Source organism: Arachis ipaensis, chromosome B2, assembly GCF_059453495.1.
Source record: "Arachis ipaensis isolate K30076 ecotype BB chromosome B2, ASM5945349v1, whole genome shotgun sequence".
Classification (NCBI taxonomy): Eukaryota; Viridiplantae; Streptophyta; class Magnoliopsida; order Fabales; family Fabaceae; genus Arachis; species Arachis ipaensis.
The window spans coordinates 6474118-6491739 of NC_142437.1; the positions used below are offsets into that span (position 1 = coordinate 6474118).

General features: G+C 29.0%; 2 protein-coding genes across 3 annotated transcripts; one reads left to right on the forward strand and one right to left on the reverse strand.

Moving 5' to 3' along the window:
* The first annotated feature begins 4144 nt into the window (after positions 1–4144).
* On the forward strand, positions 4145–8383 carry LOC107626700 (uncharacterized). Its single transcript, XM_021115291.2, has 7 exons — positions 4145–4391; positions 4879–5064; positions 6003–6135; positions 6857–6974; positions 7130–7166; positions 7678–7945; positions 8106–8383. Exons 2-7 carry the CDS (start codon positions 4879–4881, stop codon positions 8189–8191), a joined length of 828 nt encoding a protein of 275 aa, XP_020970950.1. The 5' UTR covers positions 4145–4391; the 3' UTR covers positions 8192–8383.
* A 274-nt stretch (positions 8384–8657) lies between these two features.
* Positions 8658–15648, reverse strand: LOC107624325 (granule-bound starch synthase 1, chloroplastic/amyloplastic). Of its 2 annotated transcripts, none has more exons than XM_016326837.3 (14): positions 15500–15648; positions 14087–14463; positions 13695–13775; positions 13498–13596; positions 13317–13406; positions 12848–12911; positions 12666–12766; positions 12463–12572; positions 12021–12264; positions 11744–11920; positions 10937–11128; positions 10732–10818; positions 9808–9936; positions 8658–8968 (listed from the first exon to the last, which is right to left on the reverse strand). In XM_016326837.3, exons 2-14 carry the CDS (start codon positions 14435–14437, stop codon positions 8852–8854), a joined length of 1842 nt encoding a protein of 613 aa, XP_016182323.1. In that variant the 5' UTR covers positions 14438–14463; positions 15500–15648; the 3' UTR covers positions 8658–8851. The 2 variants fall into 2 exon arrangements, with proteins under 2 accessions (XP_016182323.1, XP_016182316.1); XM_016326830.3 differs by having other exon boundaries at positions 15426–15579.
* Positions 15649–17622: the final 1974 nt, after the last annotated feature.

The following is a 17622-nucleotide window of genomic DNA, read 5'->3' on the forward strand; positions in this document are numbered from 1 at the left end:
CAAACACCTAAATTAGTCAAGATCAATATTGTGTTTTCGAGATAAAAATATAAGGACAGTAAATATAAAATGTTACTATAACTCTCTATAATAAAAAAATACTTTTAGAAAATAGAAATAAAAAATTATTCATATTTTGTTTAGATATTTTGAATTCCGCTAAGAAATCAATGGAATATTTGTATAATGTGTACAATGGGTTATGAGTTAAAAAATGAACATCACCCATACTATCCAGAATAACCATCCGATATCAGGGATAATAAACATCTCATGTCACCAAGGATCGAACTCTTAACCTTTCGGATCTAAAGCTCTGATACTATATCATGAAACCACTCATCCCAAAAATTTAAGCTGATAGAAAAAGGTAACACTAATAGTTATATCTCTAATACTGAATCGGATATCCCTAAACCTCAATTGTACACATTGTATAGATATTCCATTGGCTCCCTATATTTTCTCAGATATTTTGATGTCAGAGACAAAACATAAACATAACCTAAAACATATAATTGGACAAGATTGCTAGTTATATATATTTGATCCAACAAACATACATTATTGATTATTATTTCATGGTGCATGGTTTGCAAAGAGGAAGGTTGGTGAGGGTAGGGTCATGCATGGAGGTATGGTGGGATATGGAATCCTAATGATGGTGAGAGTTGAACATAAAAACAATAATATTGGTTTCCGGTAATTAAGTCAAAAAATAGAAGCATCTTATGGTGCATGAAATAGTATTTAATTTGTTTTATCAAATAATAATCAAGGCAACGATGTCGGTGATGATGATTTGTGCATTGTCATATATTATAAATGGTAAAAGAGTAATGTTAGAGAGTTAATTTGTTTAGTTAATATCGGTTAATTTTTTAAAAATTATTTTATTTATCTTAAATTTTAGATTATAATTATAAAATCTTAATTTTATATTCTAAATTATAAACATAAACTCTAAAATTGCTTAATATTTGACTAACTAAACATTTGTTCTCTATACTTTCTCACGATGAAATTAGCCTATGTTTAATTAAGTAATGTTACATGTATACTAAAATCAGCTATCAAAGTCAGCCACCAGTATAAAATACATATTGAAAATAAATTAAATCACACATGTATTTATACACAAATACATTGGTAGTTGATTTTAGTGGCTGATTTTAGTGTACAAATAGCATTTTTGTGTTTAATTACACCGTTTAACACAAAATATTGTTAAGTAGGTTAAGGGTGGTTGGATATAGTTAGTTTTCGAATTAATTATTTTTTATTACTTTCTGTTACACTTTCTATTATTATTATGCAACCACTTTCTGTTACACAAAAAATTGTGCTGTACTTCTCAATCTTCTAATGGGAATTATGCTTTCTTCTTTCACAAGTTACTGAACCTAGAAACTCTGTTCTTCTATGCACATATAGTTCATACACCAATACTGGTTTAACATTGAAGAACAAATAAGTTGTGCATTGTTGGAATTGAAATCTTATGAAGTTTGAAAGATCATCAACAAATACTTCACAACCTCATCTGCTGCTACTAGAATTTAGAGCATAAGATCACAACTTAAATCTATAAGATGAGTGGTTAAGCTTCAAATTGATGTTGACTCTTTACTACAGGAGTATCGGATTTAAATATTGAATATTCAAGGAGTCCAATTCCTAGTTTCTAAGCATAGAGAGAAGAGTGGACCTATAGAAAAAGGTTGTGAAAAGAAGAACTTAAATTGAGAATTTTAAATGAAGTTGAATATAGTATGAATGATGATAAAACTAATGTTGATTGATTGGGAAAGTGCAGAATGTCGAAATTTTTATGAATGAAGGATATATTGATAATGATTGATTGATATTGCATAATTAATGGCATATGCTATACTAATTAGACGTCAGAATGTGAGGAGAGATTTCAAGTTTTGAAGTAGAAATTGACTGTAATACCTGTGTTAGTATTGTCTGAACCTAATGAACTTTTTGAGGTGTATTGTGATGCATCGTTATTGAAAGATTTAGGGTGTGTGCTGATGCAACACCGAAATATTGTGACATATGTTTCACAACAGTTGAGACCACACGAAATAAATTACTCAACTCACGACCTGAAATTCGTTGTAGTTGTATTGGCGCTAAAAGTTTGGAGATATTATCTGTACGTAATTAAGTTTCAAGTTTTCTCTAACTACAAGAATTTGAGATATCACTTTGACCAAAAATTTAAAAATATATTAAGCATGTCATTCAATCATTTCAAAATTAGAATTATTTAGAATTGTTGGAGCATAATATTTTTTTTTCTCGCTTATGATGAAGATATATTAAAAAGGTTTTACTACCAAATATACAGCTGTTATCTGCCTATATTACCATTTTTATGAGAAAATCCGACAATCACAACAAAAATATAAACATTCAATTATTTATCGTTGGATATTACAATTTGTCGCTAAAATCAACACAAATATAATCTTGCATTTATCATCAAATTGTTCCAACAAAAATTTCAACAGTAATTCCTGTCCTAAATTCTAAAATGTGAACCCTAATAATATATCAAAACAACTTATTATTAGCCATATATGGCAGTAAACTCTTCTTTTCTCTTTCTCAGTTTCTCACTTTTTTCCCCTATGGCATTGAGTTATATATAGATAGCCCTACAACTTTCGGTGATACTTGATTACATTTTGAAACGGGGTGTTAATCATATAATGATGTAGTCTATTCTAATATAATAAAGAAAGAAAGAAAAAAAAAACTAAAATCATTTCAAATGAAATGCCTTTATTCTTTATAGCCCTAGCACAACAAGAAACAAACTTTGACCCTTTATTTTAGATTCACAACTTTAGGATTAACTTTCTCCATAAATGATGAAATGGATTGAAAGGCATTATACAAATATAACTTTTTTTGGGTTGCCCACATATCCTCCAACCTGACATGTCAAGGACTAATTTGTCGCGGATCGGACCTCCATTTAAGAGTCTGCCGTTGGCCAATAAATTGCTACATGCACAAGCCGGGATTCAAACTCCCGATACTTGCTTAAGTGAACAAGTGAACTGAGTACTCGACTAACCTATGTTGGTTGTTATACAAATATAACTACTATAGCACACTTTAAATTAAAAGGTGTACTTCGCTTCCTATGGGTTCTATCACTACATTTTCATTTCTGCATGAACTAATCAATTAATTATGATCATAGTTTAGTGACACATTCTAGTTTTCAAAAGCAATAAATCTAAGAAACAATTAAAAAAACATATAGTTAATAATCAGTTGATATAAATTTTGATATGTACTTTTCGGAATTTGAACATAAATATTTTGAATATTTAGATGTGCAATTTTTTTTAACTAGTTTTCATTATCCCCTAACAAGATTACTAGATTAGTTTCAAATTAAAACAAGGACTATTCACTTCACATTGATTGGTAAGGTTTACTCAAATCAATGGCCAATCAATTACAATGATAGAGACTTGAAAGAACCTAAATTCTGTAGTTTCTTTTCATTTTAGAATGTTCAAATTTGACATAAGCAAAATTGAAATAAAACTACTTGCAATCTCAAGTTAATGACATATTTTGAAATGTATAATGAGGCCAAATATATAACTCTATGAATATTTGAATAATAAGTTCTTATATTCCCTCAAAACTCTTTTCTTTATTATTATTATTATTATTATTATTATTATTATTATTATTATTATTATTATTATTATTATTATTATTATTATTATTATAAAACATTTTATGAACCCAAATTTCTAATAAATAAAAATGAAATTTTTTTCTAAACATATCTATGATCTAATTATGAGAAGTGATTAAATAAAGAAAGTGACAGCGAAAAGTGAGAAATTTGCTATTAACTTAGAAACTAAAGATCCCTATATTGATTTTCCAAAATGTATTTTTTTTTTCTGGAAAAAATAGAAAAAATAGCCTGTTTTAATATGATTATAATAATTTGATTCTCTGTAATACTCTCAGAAATAGAAATTTATCCTGTCATGACCCCATTTTCATTTTCACCACCTTCTGGGAAAAAAGTAGCTGAAGAAAGAACTATACACAAAGAAATAAATTTGCAAAGGAAAAGAAGAGTAAAAGGGGAACACATACACATTATAGAAAAGGATTATTATTTTATGTAATATCAAAATTATTATCATCATCATCATCTCCTCAAGTTCTACAACAACTTCAAATGAAGCAAGCATTTTGAAGATACATGCATATTTGGGAGAAGAAAGTTGAATAGAGGAACATGAATTTTAGAGCACAAGATAAATATGTCTAGTGCTCCTATACAAAAACAGCATAAATTATTATAGCACAAAGAAAGTGGTGTTATAGAAGAAAAGGTTTGGTCCTTTACAATTTTTTATTATTTTATTTTATTTTTATATATATTGTATTATTATATTCTCTTTTCTCCTTTGTGTTGCAATTGATTTATGTTAGAGATTTTATTATATATGATGCCTCATCTAATATGAACTCAAAAAAGAAAAATGATGAAGCCAATGAGTTTCTGAGAATGATGAAGGAAATAGCATTTAGTTTAAGCTTACTTTCATTTTTTATTATTTCTTGTTTCAGTTATACATATAATTATTCATGTGTCGTCTTCTTTTATTAATTTAAATTTTTAAAATAAATAATTTTATGATAATTTTATTTTGTAGATTTTTCTTGCCGCCTAATTCAATTTTGCTAATTTTTCATTTTAAATTATTGTTTGGACCTTATATTATTTTTAATTTTTTTTAAGCCTTTGTTTTCTTGCTGTGTATTATTAATCACATACATCATATCTCCCAAAAATTAAAAGAAAAAAAATTATTCCAGATGGTGGATTGTAACAACAATACAAGGAAACACAATGATTCAAGTTCTAACAAAATATTTGTTGGAGGGTTGGCTTGGGAGACTCAAAAGGAGACACTGAGAAGATATTTTGAGCAATTTGGAGATATTATAGAGGCTGTTGTCATAACAGACAAGAACACTGGAAGGTCCAAGGGTTATGGCTTTGTAAGATTAGTTTCTCCTATTTAAAGGGTTTTGCTCAATTTATAATTAGATTTTATATTTTTAAATTTTGTAATTTATTATATTTTATAAATTAATTAAAAAAACAGGTTTTATTAAGAATAAATATTCAAATTGATTTTTCTAAAATTTTGAATCAGACAATTTGATTTTTAATAAATTTTTATTTTTTATAAATTCTCAAAATTATTTTTCTCAGATAAATTGATCCTTTCGTTATTTTAAAAAAAGATTAATTTATTTTATAGTGATATTTTTTAATTTGGACCTAATTATTTTATAATACAATTTGTTACTAATTTGTAACATGCATATTAAAAATGAAATGAATGACCAAATTATTTGACGAGGATAATTTTGAAAAGATTTTTAATAAATAAAAATTTGTTAGAAACCAAATGTCTCATCTAAAATTTTTGGAGACCAATTTGATTTACTCTTTTATTAACTTAAATATTACTAATTAATTGTTTATATTTTACAAACTTTTTTCAACTGATTCTCTCTCATTTAAAATTTTTATGATCCAAGCTCCTACACTATTAAATTTGCTTTTAAAAAAAGTAATTAAATAATACAGGATTTTGATTAATAAAAATATAAATATGTGAAGTATAGAGATCTAATTAAAATATATATATATATATAATATGAAACTTTTAATTATCACAAACTTTTAAACTATGTAAAACTAATTAAAAATTGCCCTAAAGTAGAGGGACTCATTTAACCTTCTATTTTAAATCCTCACATATATCTTCTTTATATGGTATATTTGCTTTACTAATTGATTTCATTTAGCATATGATCATATATATAGTCAACAATTATTATTATTATTATTATTATTATTATTATTATTATTATTATTATTATTATTATTATTATTATTTGGTAATAATTCTCTGTTTTTGCAATAGGTCACATTCAAGGATCCAGAGGCAGCAAAGAAAGCATGCCAAAATCCATCTCCAATAATTGATGGGAGAAGGGCAAATTGTAATATTGCATCAACTGCTGCAAACAAGAAACACTCACAAACTCCTCAACATGGTCTCAATTTCCTTCCATTCTTTTTTTTTTCCCAACCTTATTTAATTGCTTTTTGTTTCTCTTTTTTCCTTTTCTGTTTTAATTTTGTGAAAAAATAATTGTTTCATTTATTTTTCACAATATTTTAAAAATAAATAACACTTCAAATAAAAACAAGAACAAAAAATCTTACTCTTTCTTTTCAATATAATGATGACATACCTTTCTTTTCTTCATTTTGAGTCCTTTCCATCAGTTTAATCTATTTATCTCATTCTAAGAGGTAATCTATTGCAGCCTTTAACATTGTTTATCATTTATCAATTAAATATTAATTAAATATTTATTATTTAAATTAATTTTCAGGGATATATTACTCTAGTTTGGATAAACAACTTAATTAAGCTCTTTTTGAAAAAATAATTTAAACAATAAATAACTATATTAAAAGTAACTTATAAATAAGTTATTTTATGTTTGGATTTTTGGTTTTAAAAGTGCTTATTTTATAAAAATGTGGTAAAAAGTAATAATATTATGAGAGAAGTTATTTTTTTTTACTTCTCTATAAGCTCATAAATAGCTTTTTAGAAAGTCGCAATTTAGTTTTGAAAATTGCACCTGACATTAATACTACTACTTTTCATAAGTCAAAAGCTCAAAAAAGTTACTTTTAAAGCTTCCCGAACAGCCCTAATAACAATAACAATGAAATTAACTTCTCATCTTCAATTTGATGCAGAAAGGTTTAAACCAGTGGCTGGAATATTGGCTTCCCCTTCTCATCATCATTTTGTTCCTTCATCAACATTTTTCCATCAACCTAATGAACAATTCAGAATTCCTTATCCAACTTATAGGTAACATATAAAAGCACCAGGCAATGTGTACTCTTTTTTTAATATATTATTAATAATAATAATGATTAGTTACAGGTTAATATTTTGCCTTCTTCCTATATTGTCTATATTTTCATTATTAATTTGCCTTTTTTTTTAATATCATCTATTACCAGATATAATGGATACTCACAAGAAACAATGGTCCCTATGGTAAGTATTCATGTGCAAGTGGATGCTTAAATAATAGAAAAAAAATACTAATCTTCTCGAAAAATTTTGCCCAAAATTTCTTTTTCTTTTTCCACTCCTATTTTTTCATATTTTTTACTCTAATATTTTATAATATATTGACATGCATGTGACTAGTTTGGTTTATGATTTAAGATTTAAAAGAAAATTTTAATTTTGATGCATTGTCGATATAAAATAATTTTACACGTATATCTAATTTTTATATCGTCATATCAACAAAAATAACTATTTTTTATATTGATCACGTGAATAATCATTCAAAAGAACGAATGTAATTGAATGATTGTGTAAAATATTTTACATTATCAGTCCATAAAAAAAAACCTTAAAAAAATAAAAATTATTATTACATAATATAAATTTAAATTACAATTCTTTATTTCATGGTGCATATTATTGACTATGCCTTATATATAGTGGGCAGATTTATTTCTTTTGATTTTTTTTTTTTTTTTTTTTTTGGTTTCAGAATTGTTATGCTATCTATGGAGGTCAACAATTCTCACCTTACTACCCTTCCAATAATGGGGCAATAGGGCCATTAGGGTTTATCCCTAATATTTACCCTTTGAATGCTCAATATGCACATAGATATCATAGTCATCAAGGTCATGGTTTTAGGGTTCAATATCCACAAATGATGCAAATTCCAGTTTTACCCCCTAGAAGACCATATGGCTCACCTGGTATCTTGACTTTTCCTCCTTCAATGCCACCACCACCAATTACTAATTCAGGTGAAAAAATATTTTGATCTTTTATGTGTATATTATGATTATTATTTTTTTAAATTTCTGTAATAAAAAATAAAATTGATTTTGAATTTTAATATTGAAAATTTTGAAATATCTTGCTTTAATAATTGACATTGGCTATTTCTATTATTAAATGTAACAGTGACAAGAACTGCTACTAAAAAAACAGAAGTGGCAACAAGAAAAGGTGCAAGTGCTTCAAGACCCAAAAGAACTTCTTCTATCTAAAATTCATCAACTTAATCTCCATATGGATAGAGAAATTATGTGTTGAAAATAATGATGAAGATGAGAGAAGGGTTCAAGGACAAGAAATTAAAGGGTTGATAATAGTGATATATACTTGAATACTTGGTGATATGATTCATCAAAAAAGAGGAGGGACATAGATTATTATTATTATCAGCAACATATATATCAATCAAGGGAATGATTCCAAGAATGATTCAACTTGGAAGAGTTAATTGCTCAAGGAATAGAAAAATGTACATTATTTTATATGAGAATTAATATTGTAATGTTGTGCATGCCACTAACTGACCTTATCCCAATAATACCCAATAATTAATGGATAATTTCAAATTGTTAATTACTAAAAGTTATTATAAAGGGGTAAGTATAGTAGCATCCAATGATACATATATAGTCCTACTTTTTGACAAAAAAATAATTAAAATATGTGAAGATTATATGATGGATAAACGCCGCTAATTGATTTGAAATTAATAAAATTAAACTACTTTTATCAAATATACAGAAAAACCAAAAATGGAAGGAGGAGTATATATAATTCATCAAACTCAGGCTATATATATAGAGTAGGAATTTTTTCCTCATTATATGAAGGAGAATTTTTTCCTCATATATCCTTGTTGATGTTCTTATAAATTATGGAGCTGCAACATTCTCCTTTGCTTGTGGAGCAATTTCTTCTCCATCAATTCCAGGTTCATTGCCAGGAACTCCCAAACTTAAAAGTACTTCCTCCCACTTCTTAGCAGGACCCTAAAAATCCCAAATAAATAAATAAATAAATAAAATAAAATGAAATATCATGTCCAGGTAAAAAATATAGCTTGGATTGTCTCTAATAAAAGCAATATTTATAATTTCAAAAGAAAATAGAATATCTCAAATTTAGACGTGCTCTTTTATAAAAGTAGATACTAGATAGAGCTCTAATTGAACAAGCGAAACCAATATAGGTTGACGTTGGTTTGGTCTTGTTCTATTGCGAGTGTACATTTAAATATGACCATGTTAAATTCGTATTATTTATATATATAGATGAGTTAAAATCCATTTTGGCCCCAAATTTTTGACCGGCTTTAATTTCGACCCTCAAATTTATAGTTATCCAATTAACACCCTCAAATATTAGATTGTATCCCAGGTTTACCCTGTAGCTATCTCCATTAATGGAGATCTGATGCGGCACGTTAAGTTGACAAAGTGTGTATTCACGTGGCACCCAACTTGCCAGAATGGATGTTGTGATGAGTGAATGACGTGGCAAAAGTTGAATGAACTCAATTTCTCCAGCAAAGTCTAGAGGGTTGCAAATTGAGTTTATTCAACTTTTGTCACATTATTCACTCATCACACATCCATTCTAGCAAGGCCACGTGGATATACACTCTGTCAACTTAACGTGCCACATCAGATCTCCGTTAACGGAGATAGCTACGGGGCAAGCGTGGAGCACAATCCAATATTTGAGAGTGTTAATTGGGTAATTATAAATTTGGGGGTCGAAATTGAAGCCGATCGAAAATTTCAGATGCTAAAATGGGTTTCAACTCAGAGATAGATGCTTTATTTTGGTTATTATTTTGATTAGTCACCTTCCATGAAAGATCTTGAGCCATGCAATTCTTGATCATTTCTGTAAAAGCTCCAGTCCCATACACCGCAAGAGCCCTTTTAACGGTCTTGGCAATTGCATCTACATCCGAAGGATCCACAGCTTCACACTAAAACAAAGCACTCAAAATTTATCAGAGGAATATTAGGAAACCAATATTTTTTAGACAATATCAGTTAATTTTTTTAAAATTATTTTGTTTATATTTTAAATTCTAGATCCTAAACTATAAATCTTTAATCTTAAATATTAAATTATAAATCCTAAATCTTCCAAAAGATAAAAATTTTAGAATTAAAAAAAATTAACTAATGTTAAATAACTAAAAATTAATTTCCTATATTTTCTTTAATAATAATAATAATAATAATAATAATAATAATAGTTTGTGCTAGTACTCAAGGACTTGTAATTTAGTCTTCTATTTAAAATTTTGTGAAGGAAAAATATGGAAAAAAATATTTTATTGTTTTCACTTTTTTTCCATGAAATTCTATAAATAATACTGAGAGTAACAGACTCTAAAATTACACTTAGAAACTAATTCATTGGATAGAAAAAAAGAAGATAAGAAACAAAAATAACATAGAGAAGTTATATATGTTTCTGTCCATGTATGTTGCATTGTCTAGAGGCCAGTTTTTTATATAGACTGAAAATTAGGAACAAAATGCACCTTATTAAATTGTGAAAACAATAAAGTTCTGTCTTTTATTTTCATCTCGTATTTTTATTTATTTTTTTCTTCATAAAATTCTGAAAACTGAAAATACAAACTACATGCATCTTAAATTTCCTATCCTAAGATATTGTCTCTAAGTCTAAATACCTGTGTCTCTGCTACCAAATGCAACCAAAGCTAGCATGGGAAATTTTCACATTATGAAATGATAAAAGGTGTTACCTCAACATTGAAGGGACCCATCTGAAATCCTGTGAAACCTTCTTGAACTGTGTCAACTAATCCACCAGTTGAGGCAACAATAGGTACCTAGCATATAATGAAAAATAATACAAAGTTTAAGAAATATATATATATATATATATATTACCTTAATGATTGGATTAATAATAAATATCATAGCAAGTAAAATTTAATTTAATCATACAGTTCCATAGCGCATAGCTTGTAGTTGAATAAGACCACAAGGCTCAAATCTGCTAGGAACCAATAGAAAATCAGCACCAGCAATGATCATATGAGCTAAAGGAACATTGAATTTTGCAACTCCTCTGGCCTTGTCTGGGTATAATGTTTCAAGTTGTTGAAGCTGTTTCTCCATTTGTTTCTTTCCTGTTCCCTAATAAGGCAATATAGGAATAACACTAATACACCATACGGATACGGAGATACGGTAATATTACAAGATATAATACGATTTTTTGTATAGCATATAAAGTTAAAGAAGTAATTATAGGGTGTTTATTATTCACATGAAGATATCTTTATACGAAGATAAAAGTTAAGATGTTGATACATGTTATGTTAAGCAGTTTAGTCAAACATGTCAAAACTATTTAATAATTTTTAGCTATCATCTTTATATGAAAATATTTTTACGTGAATAATAAAATCAAAACTTATTCAAGTACAAAATTTTTTAAAGTTAGCATGAAAAACAATCTAAAGGGTAAAAGCGTTTTTGATTTGTGTCAAAACTATCCCTGAAAATTTTTTATTTTGTCCCTAACATTTTACATTGAGGTAACATCTAGGGACGTTTTTGACACAAATCGAAGACGTTTAGGACAAAATTAAATGCAACTAAACATTAAGAGTATTTTAACAAAAATTCATAAATATTAAGGAGAAAAAATATAGTTTACCCTAATCAGAAGTATCAATGAAAAAGGGTTGCATATTATGTCACATTGATTTTTTTTTAAATAAAAAATAAGAAAAGAAAAGAACTTACAAGGGCTACTATCTGAACATTCTCCTCAATCAATTGGGGAATAGCAGCTACAAGAATATCAGAACCTTTTTGTTCTTCAAGCCTACCAATGAATCCAATGAGAGGAATGTTTCTATCTATTGGCAATCCAACTTCAGCTTGGAGAGCTTCTTTCAAAATATATTTTGCTTCCAACACCTAAATTACAAGACTTTGTAAAGGATTTTTCATATCTTTAGACAATCTTCTTATGATCCATACATAACAGAGTTTAAACACAACTATTTCCAGTTATTACCGTTGAAGTGTCGTATCGGACAGCAATATATTTATCGGTGGACGGATTCCACTCCTGCACATCCATGCCATTGACAATTCCAATGATGCCGGTTCGGCGAAGGATGTTGTCCAATTCAACTCCTTTGTCAGGACCTGAGACTAGTTCTTTAGCATAGTATGGACTAACAGTTAACACCATGGATGATTCTATGATTGCAGCTTTCATCCAATTAATTTTCCTTCCTATTACTGGTTTAACATGTCTGCATGATTAGATCAATATAAGTAGTTAGAATTTGTAATTGGATACAATGGTAACAACTCATAACTATTGAAAATCACTAAGGTTTTGACAGGTATTATGTTAAGTAATTTAGTCAAATATATGAAACTATTTAACGATTTTCAATTATGATCTTTACATGAAAACATTTTCGACTAATTACCAATATTAATCATACCCATCAATGAAGTCAAATGAGCTTTTAAATTGGTCAGGGAGATTGAGAAGCGAGAAGTCTTCGAATGCGAATCTTCCTTGGTAAGCAATGTTGTGGATACAAAAAATGACCTGATAAATTGTAGCATTCACTGAAAATGAGTTGATTATCAATGCATAATTAAGTATTAAGTAACTAATTAACCAATGTTATTTAGACCTTACTTTTGCATTCTTATAGATGCCTCTTGATTGGTACATGGATTTCAGGTAGCAAGCGAGAAGGGCCGTGTGCCAATCATTGGCGATAAAAATGACATCTTCGCCTACGTAAAATATAAAATAAAATAAAACAAAACATCATAATTAAGGATCTTATGCTGATTGATTAAGAACTTAATTCTTACCATATGGCCCAGAAAAGTATTTATTGCTCTTAAGATTCAGAACCCTTGGTGCTTCCAATGCTGCCTACAACATTGAAAATATGGGAAAAGTAGGAACATAAATTAAACTAAGACATTTGAATTCAGATTTAGATACAGAGACATTAGATTAATGTAAGATCTTTCATGTAAGGTAGCCTTGTTACACTTATAAACTGCTTATAACTGATAAAAATTGAGACAAAGAGTAGATTTTCCATGGCGAATAATGTGTATCTTTTTTTAAACCATCAATCTCATCCCAAATTAAAAGTATGTAGGATAAAGTTTAATAATGTTAATTTCGTCCCTAACGTTTTAAAACAGGTGACAGATTAGTCCTTTCATACAAATATCCATACATTTTGCGACGAAATTATGACTTTCAAATCTGAACGGACCCTTAATCTATAGTGTTTATTTTTTTGTCAGAAAAGAGATATAGAAGTACCTGGCAGAACAAGCTAAAACGTAGTTCATTGTCTTGGTAATCTTCCCCTGCATAAGGTCCATAAACTTTGGTTCCGGTTTTGCCCCAAACCTTCAAATTTAGTCCTTAATAAGTTCTTGAATTTCCCAACATATTCAGAGCAGAGTATAAGGGAAAAAAAAATCAAGGAATATTTTCCAACCTTCTCAAGAAACATAGGGTGATCGACGAAGACACGATCAACTCCTCTTTTATAGCAATGGAAGAACCGAACCTTTTCTGTTCTGTCTCCTACTTTTACCTGTAATAAGAAAAATCATAATGCATTTAGACATAGAAAGAACACAAACTTGGTGAAAAACATGATTCTTCATCATATTTTCAATTCTAGGATTATACCTCAACTTGAATACTTGTATCCCATGCATCTTTGTACTGATCATATCGCGGCGTGATTGTCATAACTCGATGTCCATTAGCCTAGACAAGGATTAATTAGAGGTAGTCTTGCACTCATTGAACCCCAAACATGCCAATCAGTGCAAAAAGCTAATGTTATAGGAAAGAATTAAAGCTTTTACTTTGGTTATTGACTTTGTAATCACGATTCATCTTAATCCTTGAATATTTCCAAATGAGATTCGTCTCGTCATTATAGATCAGTTGATGTATCACGTTAAATAACATGGTCAGACCACATGTCATTTCACGTGACACATCAATGAAGTATAATAATAAGACTACAATGACCTACAGAACATAATTCAAGTGACTAAAAACAAGAAGCTTACTGCCAATGCTGGTGGCAGACCTCCGATTACATCGCCTAAGCCGCCGGTTTTGCTCCAAGGAGCAACCTCAGTTCCCACAAAGATCAAAGTCATTCCACATATGATAACACCTTTAGGCTTACCTCTCTTGCTTTGAAGTCCCATCCTCTTTGATTTTGCTGCACTAACTTTAATTTGGGTTCTGTTCAGAATCTCATCCACTTGGTTCAAGACTCTTAGTCCATTATGATTGTTGGTGTGCTTTAGTTCCATGGGTGACACTTTAGACTCACATGAGAAAATTGGTCCATGGGAAACATATGATGAACTTCTTGAGACTAAGTTGCTTGAAGCAGTCATCATTGTTGCCATCTTTAATTCCTTTGATTCTCAAGAATCTGAAGGACATCAAAGATTCCATCAAAATTAGAATGAGTATCAAAAAGACGAGCCAACCCGTGTACGCTTGACTAAAAACCTTTTAACTCGCGAGTTATATGAGCCAAGCCAAATTGACCTCCTTCTAAACGAGTTGTGATTTTAGTGGCTCAACTCGTCCATTTTTACGAGCAATCCGAGCCGACTGCTTGTTTTGAGGGCTCTAAGCTGCGTTTGTTTATAGAGACAAGCACTGAGACAGGGACACAGAGACACAAAATCGTGTTTGATAGAGGAAACATGGAAAGAGACATTGTATCCAGAGAGACTGAATTCAGTGTATTTTGTGTCCATTCTAATAAGAATGACACGAAGACACTAACAATGACACAATTTATTTTTCATTTTTTCTTTTATTATTCTTGTTAATTTTTCATAATTATATTTTTTATTATTATATTTTTTATTTTTTCTTTTGTGTCCACTCTAAGAATAAATTGGATTTTTATAATTTTGTGTTTCTGTCTTTTATGTCTTGTTCTCAGTGTCTTGTCTTGTCATGTTCTCATAAACAAACGCAACCTAAGAAACATTCACCATCATAGTCACTCATTTTGAGTTGTAACATTTTCATGTTGTATGACAAATTAAGACTCAGGTCAAAAATGCTTATTAAAACACACATTCAATGCTAATCATTACATGTAAATATTTCTAATCATTACATGCAAACAATGCTAGCCATCATCCCAAAATCTCAACACTATTTCATTATCTCTGAACTCAAATTACTGTGTACTACTAAATCTTCACTAAGTTGTCATGATTTCAAAGTTCTTAGCTATTAGATATTCAAGAATGGAAGCTAATTGAGGAACCATTTGTTCCTCATAAAACTCTGTTCAATTGAATGAACATTGCCCATTAACAGAACTTGAACATATAATAATACTCAAACATGGAATTGGAAGTTAGCACTAACCAGAATATGAAGCACAAAGAGAATTTGAGGGAAGCAGAAGATAGAGGTAGTTGAACTCAGCTTCAAGGACTAACCTGAAGTTTCCACCATTAACGCAGAACAATTATTAATTAATATTATATTGTGTATTTTATTGCTTCTAAACGATTCACATGAGGCTGCAACATTATTTATAGTGTACTTCTTAGTACAGTAACATGCTTCTATATTCCACGTGGCAACCTTAGAATAATTGTGGTGTACTACATTGCTTTTGACGCCTCAAATATTACTAGAGGCTTAAATCATTTTGAAAAAAAAAAAGAAAAAAATTGGGGATGTTTCTAATTTTAGGGACCAATGAATAAAAATTGGAATATGCCCTCGTGTAGAGTAAGGTCAATTTTTCGTTTTGGGCTTTTTCTCTGTTTTGATAGCAACATTTTTCGGCTAATTTTTTTGGTAATGGATTGGAGAGGTGTATAATGTATAATTATGGAGAATTGGTGTATTTTTTATGGATATGGAAATAATTATTTTTTTTAATTAGAAATTATAAATCAGAGATTTAAATTTGGGTAAGGGTAGAAAACTGAGGGTCAGATTTTGGGTAGAGTAAAAAATTGAGTCTCGATTTTTGGGTAGAGATAGAAATTTGAGGATAAATTTTGAGTAAAAAAAAAAACATTCAAAATTTCCAAATCGAAGAGTCCGATTTGCATGTTTCAAAAATTTTTTAATGTTAAAGCACAAATTTAAAGGTTAAATTTGTAAAAAAAAAAAATTTAAAAATTAAAAATCACAAAAATATGCTAACTATCCACGTTATTTTTACCAACTACACTCCAATACAAAAAATAAAAAGCGACATTTTTCATTGGAAGTTTCTCTAATTATTTTTACTTTTTTAATTGTTATTCAACTGCTCGTATACTTGTCTGTCTGTGATTTTTTTAAACACAAATACAGAGACAAATACATGAAGTAAAATTATAAAAATGGGACCGAGGTAAGAAAAAATAAAATAATAATGTTATAATATACATCACTTTTGGTTAAGTAATTTTTTTTCTGCCATGATATTTTTTAACTTGCTAGATCAATTACTTATTTGTCACAAATTAAAATTTTATTTAAAAATTTGTAGTTAATTATTAAATTACTACATGTATAAAATAAAATTTAAATTTTTTATATTTATTTAAACAAATAAGTACAGTAACCCAGATGAGTTGGTTTTTCGGTTAAGTGTTTTTGATAGAGCTAGATAGATGTAGCATGTTATGAATGGTGATAATAGATAGAACTTAGAAGCACAAAAGAGGTAAGTTGGGTGGATAAGTTTGAAAAACTTTGGTTTTCCACAACAACTTGGTGGAGACATATCCATCTATGTATACCCAAAGCACCCAAATGTAACAGAATGGACTGGTCCCTAACTCAAACTGAAGAACTTGTTGGTAGCGTTTGTTTTGAGGTATTGAGACAGAGATTGAGAGACTGAGATTCAGTATCGTGTTTGTTAGTTCAGAGACTGGTACTAAAATTTCTGTTTCTGTCTCTAAAATTTCAGTATTTCAGTACCTCCAAAAAATAGGGACGCAGGGGACTGAAATTTTTAGAGATGGAGACTGAAACTTTAATAACATTTTATACCTAAAATACTTTCATTTCAATTAATTAATTCCAATTTTATCCTTTGTGCAAATTAAATTAGAGTTCTATTCTTGTTTCAATTCCTGTCTCCCATTTTGCACCAAACAGAATACTGAGATTTATTTCAATCACTGTCTCTTAGTCTCAGTCTTTCCGTCTCTGTCTCTCCACTAAATGCTACCGTTAAGTTTATGGTCCAAAAAATAAAATATTCTAATGACCAAAATAAAGAAAAAGATAATAAATGAAGTTGAATTGATCTAGTAGTTAATTCATTTATCTACTTAAATAAAGGGCAAAAAATAGAAATAAGCCAATAGGGGGGAATTTACACAAATCAGCCAAACTGAAAATTGCTTCACGAATGAGCCAAAGCACATTACTATATAATTCGAACTAGCATAGTTCGAACTACAATAACACATAATTCGAACCGAGTAAGCTCGAATTGCTTAGAAAAAATTCACACTAATTCGAACCAAGATGGTTCGAACTAAAAACACACATAATTCGAACTAGGTGAGTTCGAATTATACAAGGAGAAGCTTCCCAAAGTAATTCG

Coding starts and splice junctions, on each gene's coding strand:
- LOC107626700 (XM_021115291.2), top strand. CDS start 4,879: ATGGTGGATTGTAACAACAATACAAGGAAACACAATGATTCAAGTTCT. Junction 5,065..6,002: donor GGTCCAAGGGTTATGGCTTT/GTAAGATTAGTT, acceptor TTTTTGCAATAG/GTCACATTCAAGGATCCAGA. Junction 7,167..7,677: donor AAGAAACAATGGTCCCTATG/GTAAGTATTCAT, acceptor TTTTGGTTTCAG/AATTGTTATGCTATCTATGG.
- LOC107624325 (XM_016326837.3), bottom strand. CDS start 14,437: ATGGCAACAATGATGACTGCTTCAAGCAACTTAGTCTCAAGAAGTTCA. Junction 12,912..13,316: donor GTTTTAGCTTGTTCTGCCAG/GTACTTCTATAT, acceptor TCAATGTTGTAG/GCAGCATTGGAAGCACCAAG. Junction 12,767..12,847: donor ATACTTTTCTGGGCCATATG/GTAAGAATTAAG, acceptor TATTTTACGTAG/GCGAAGATGTCATTTTTATC.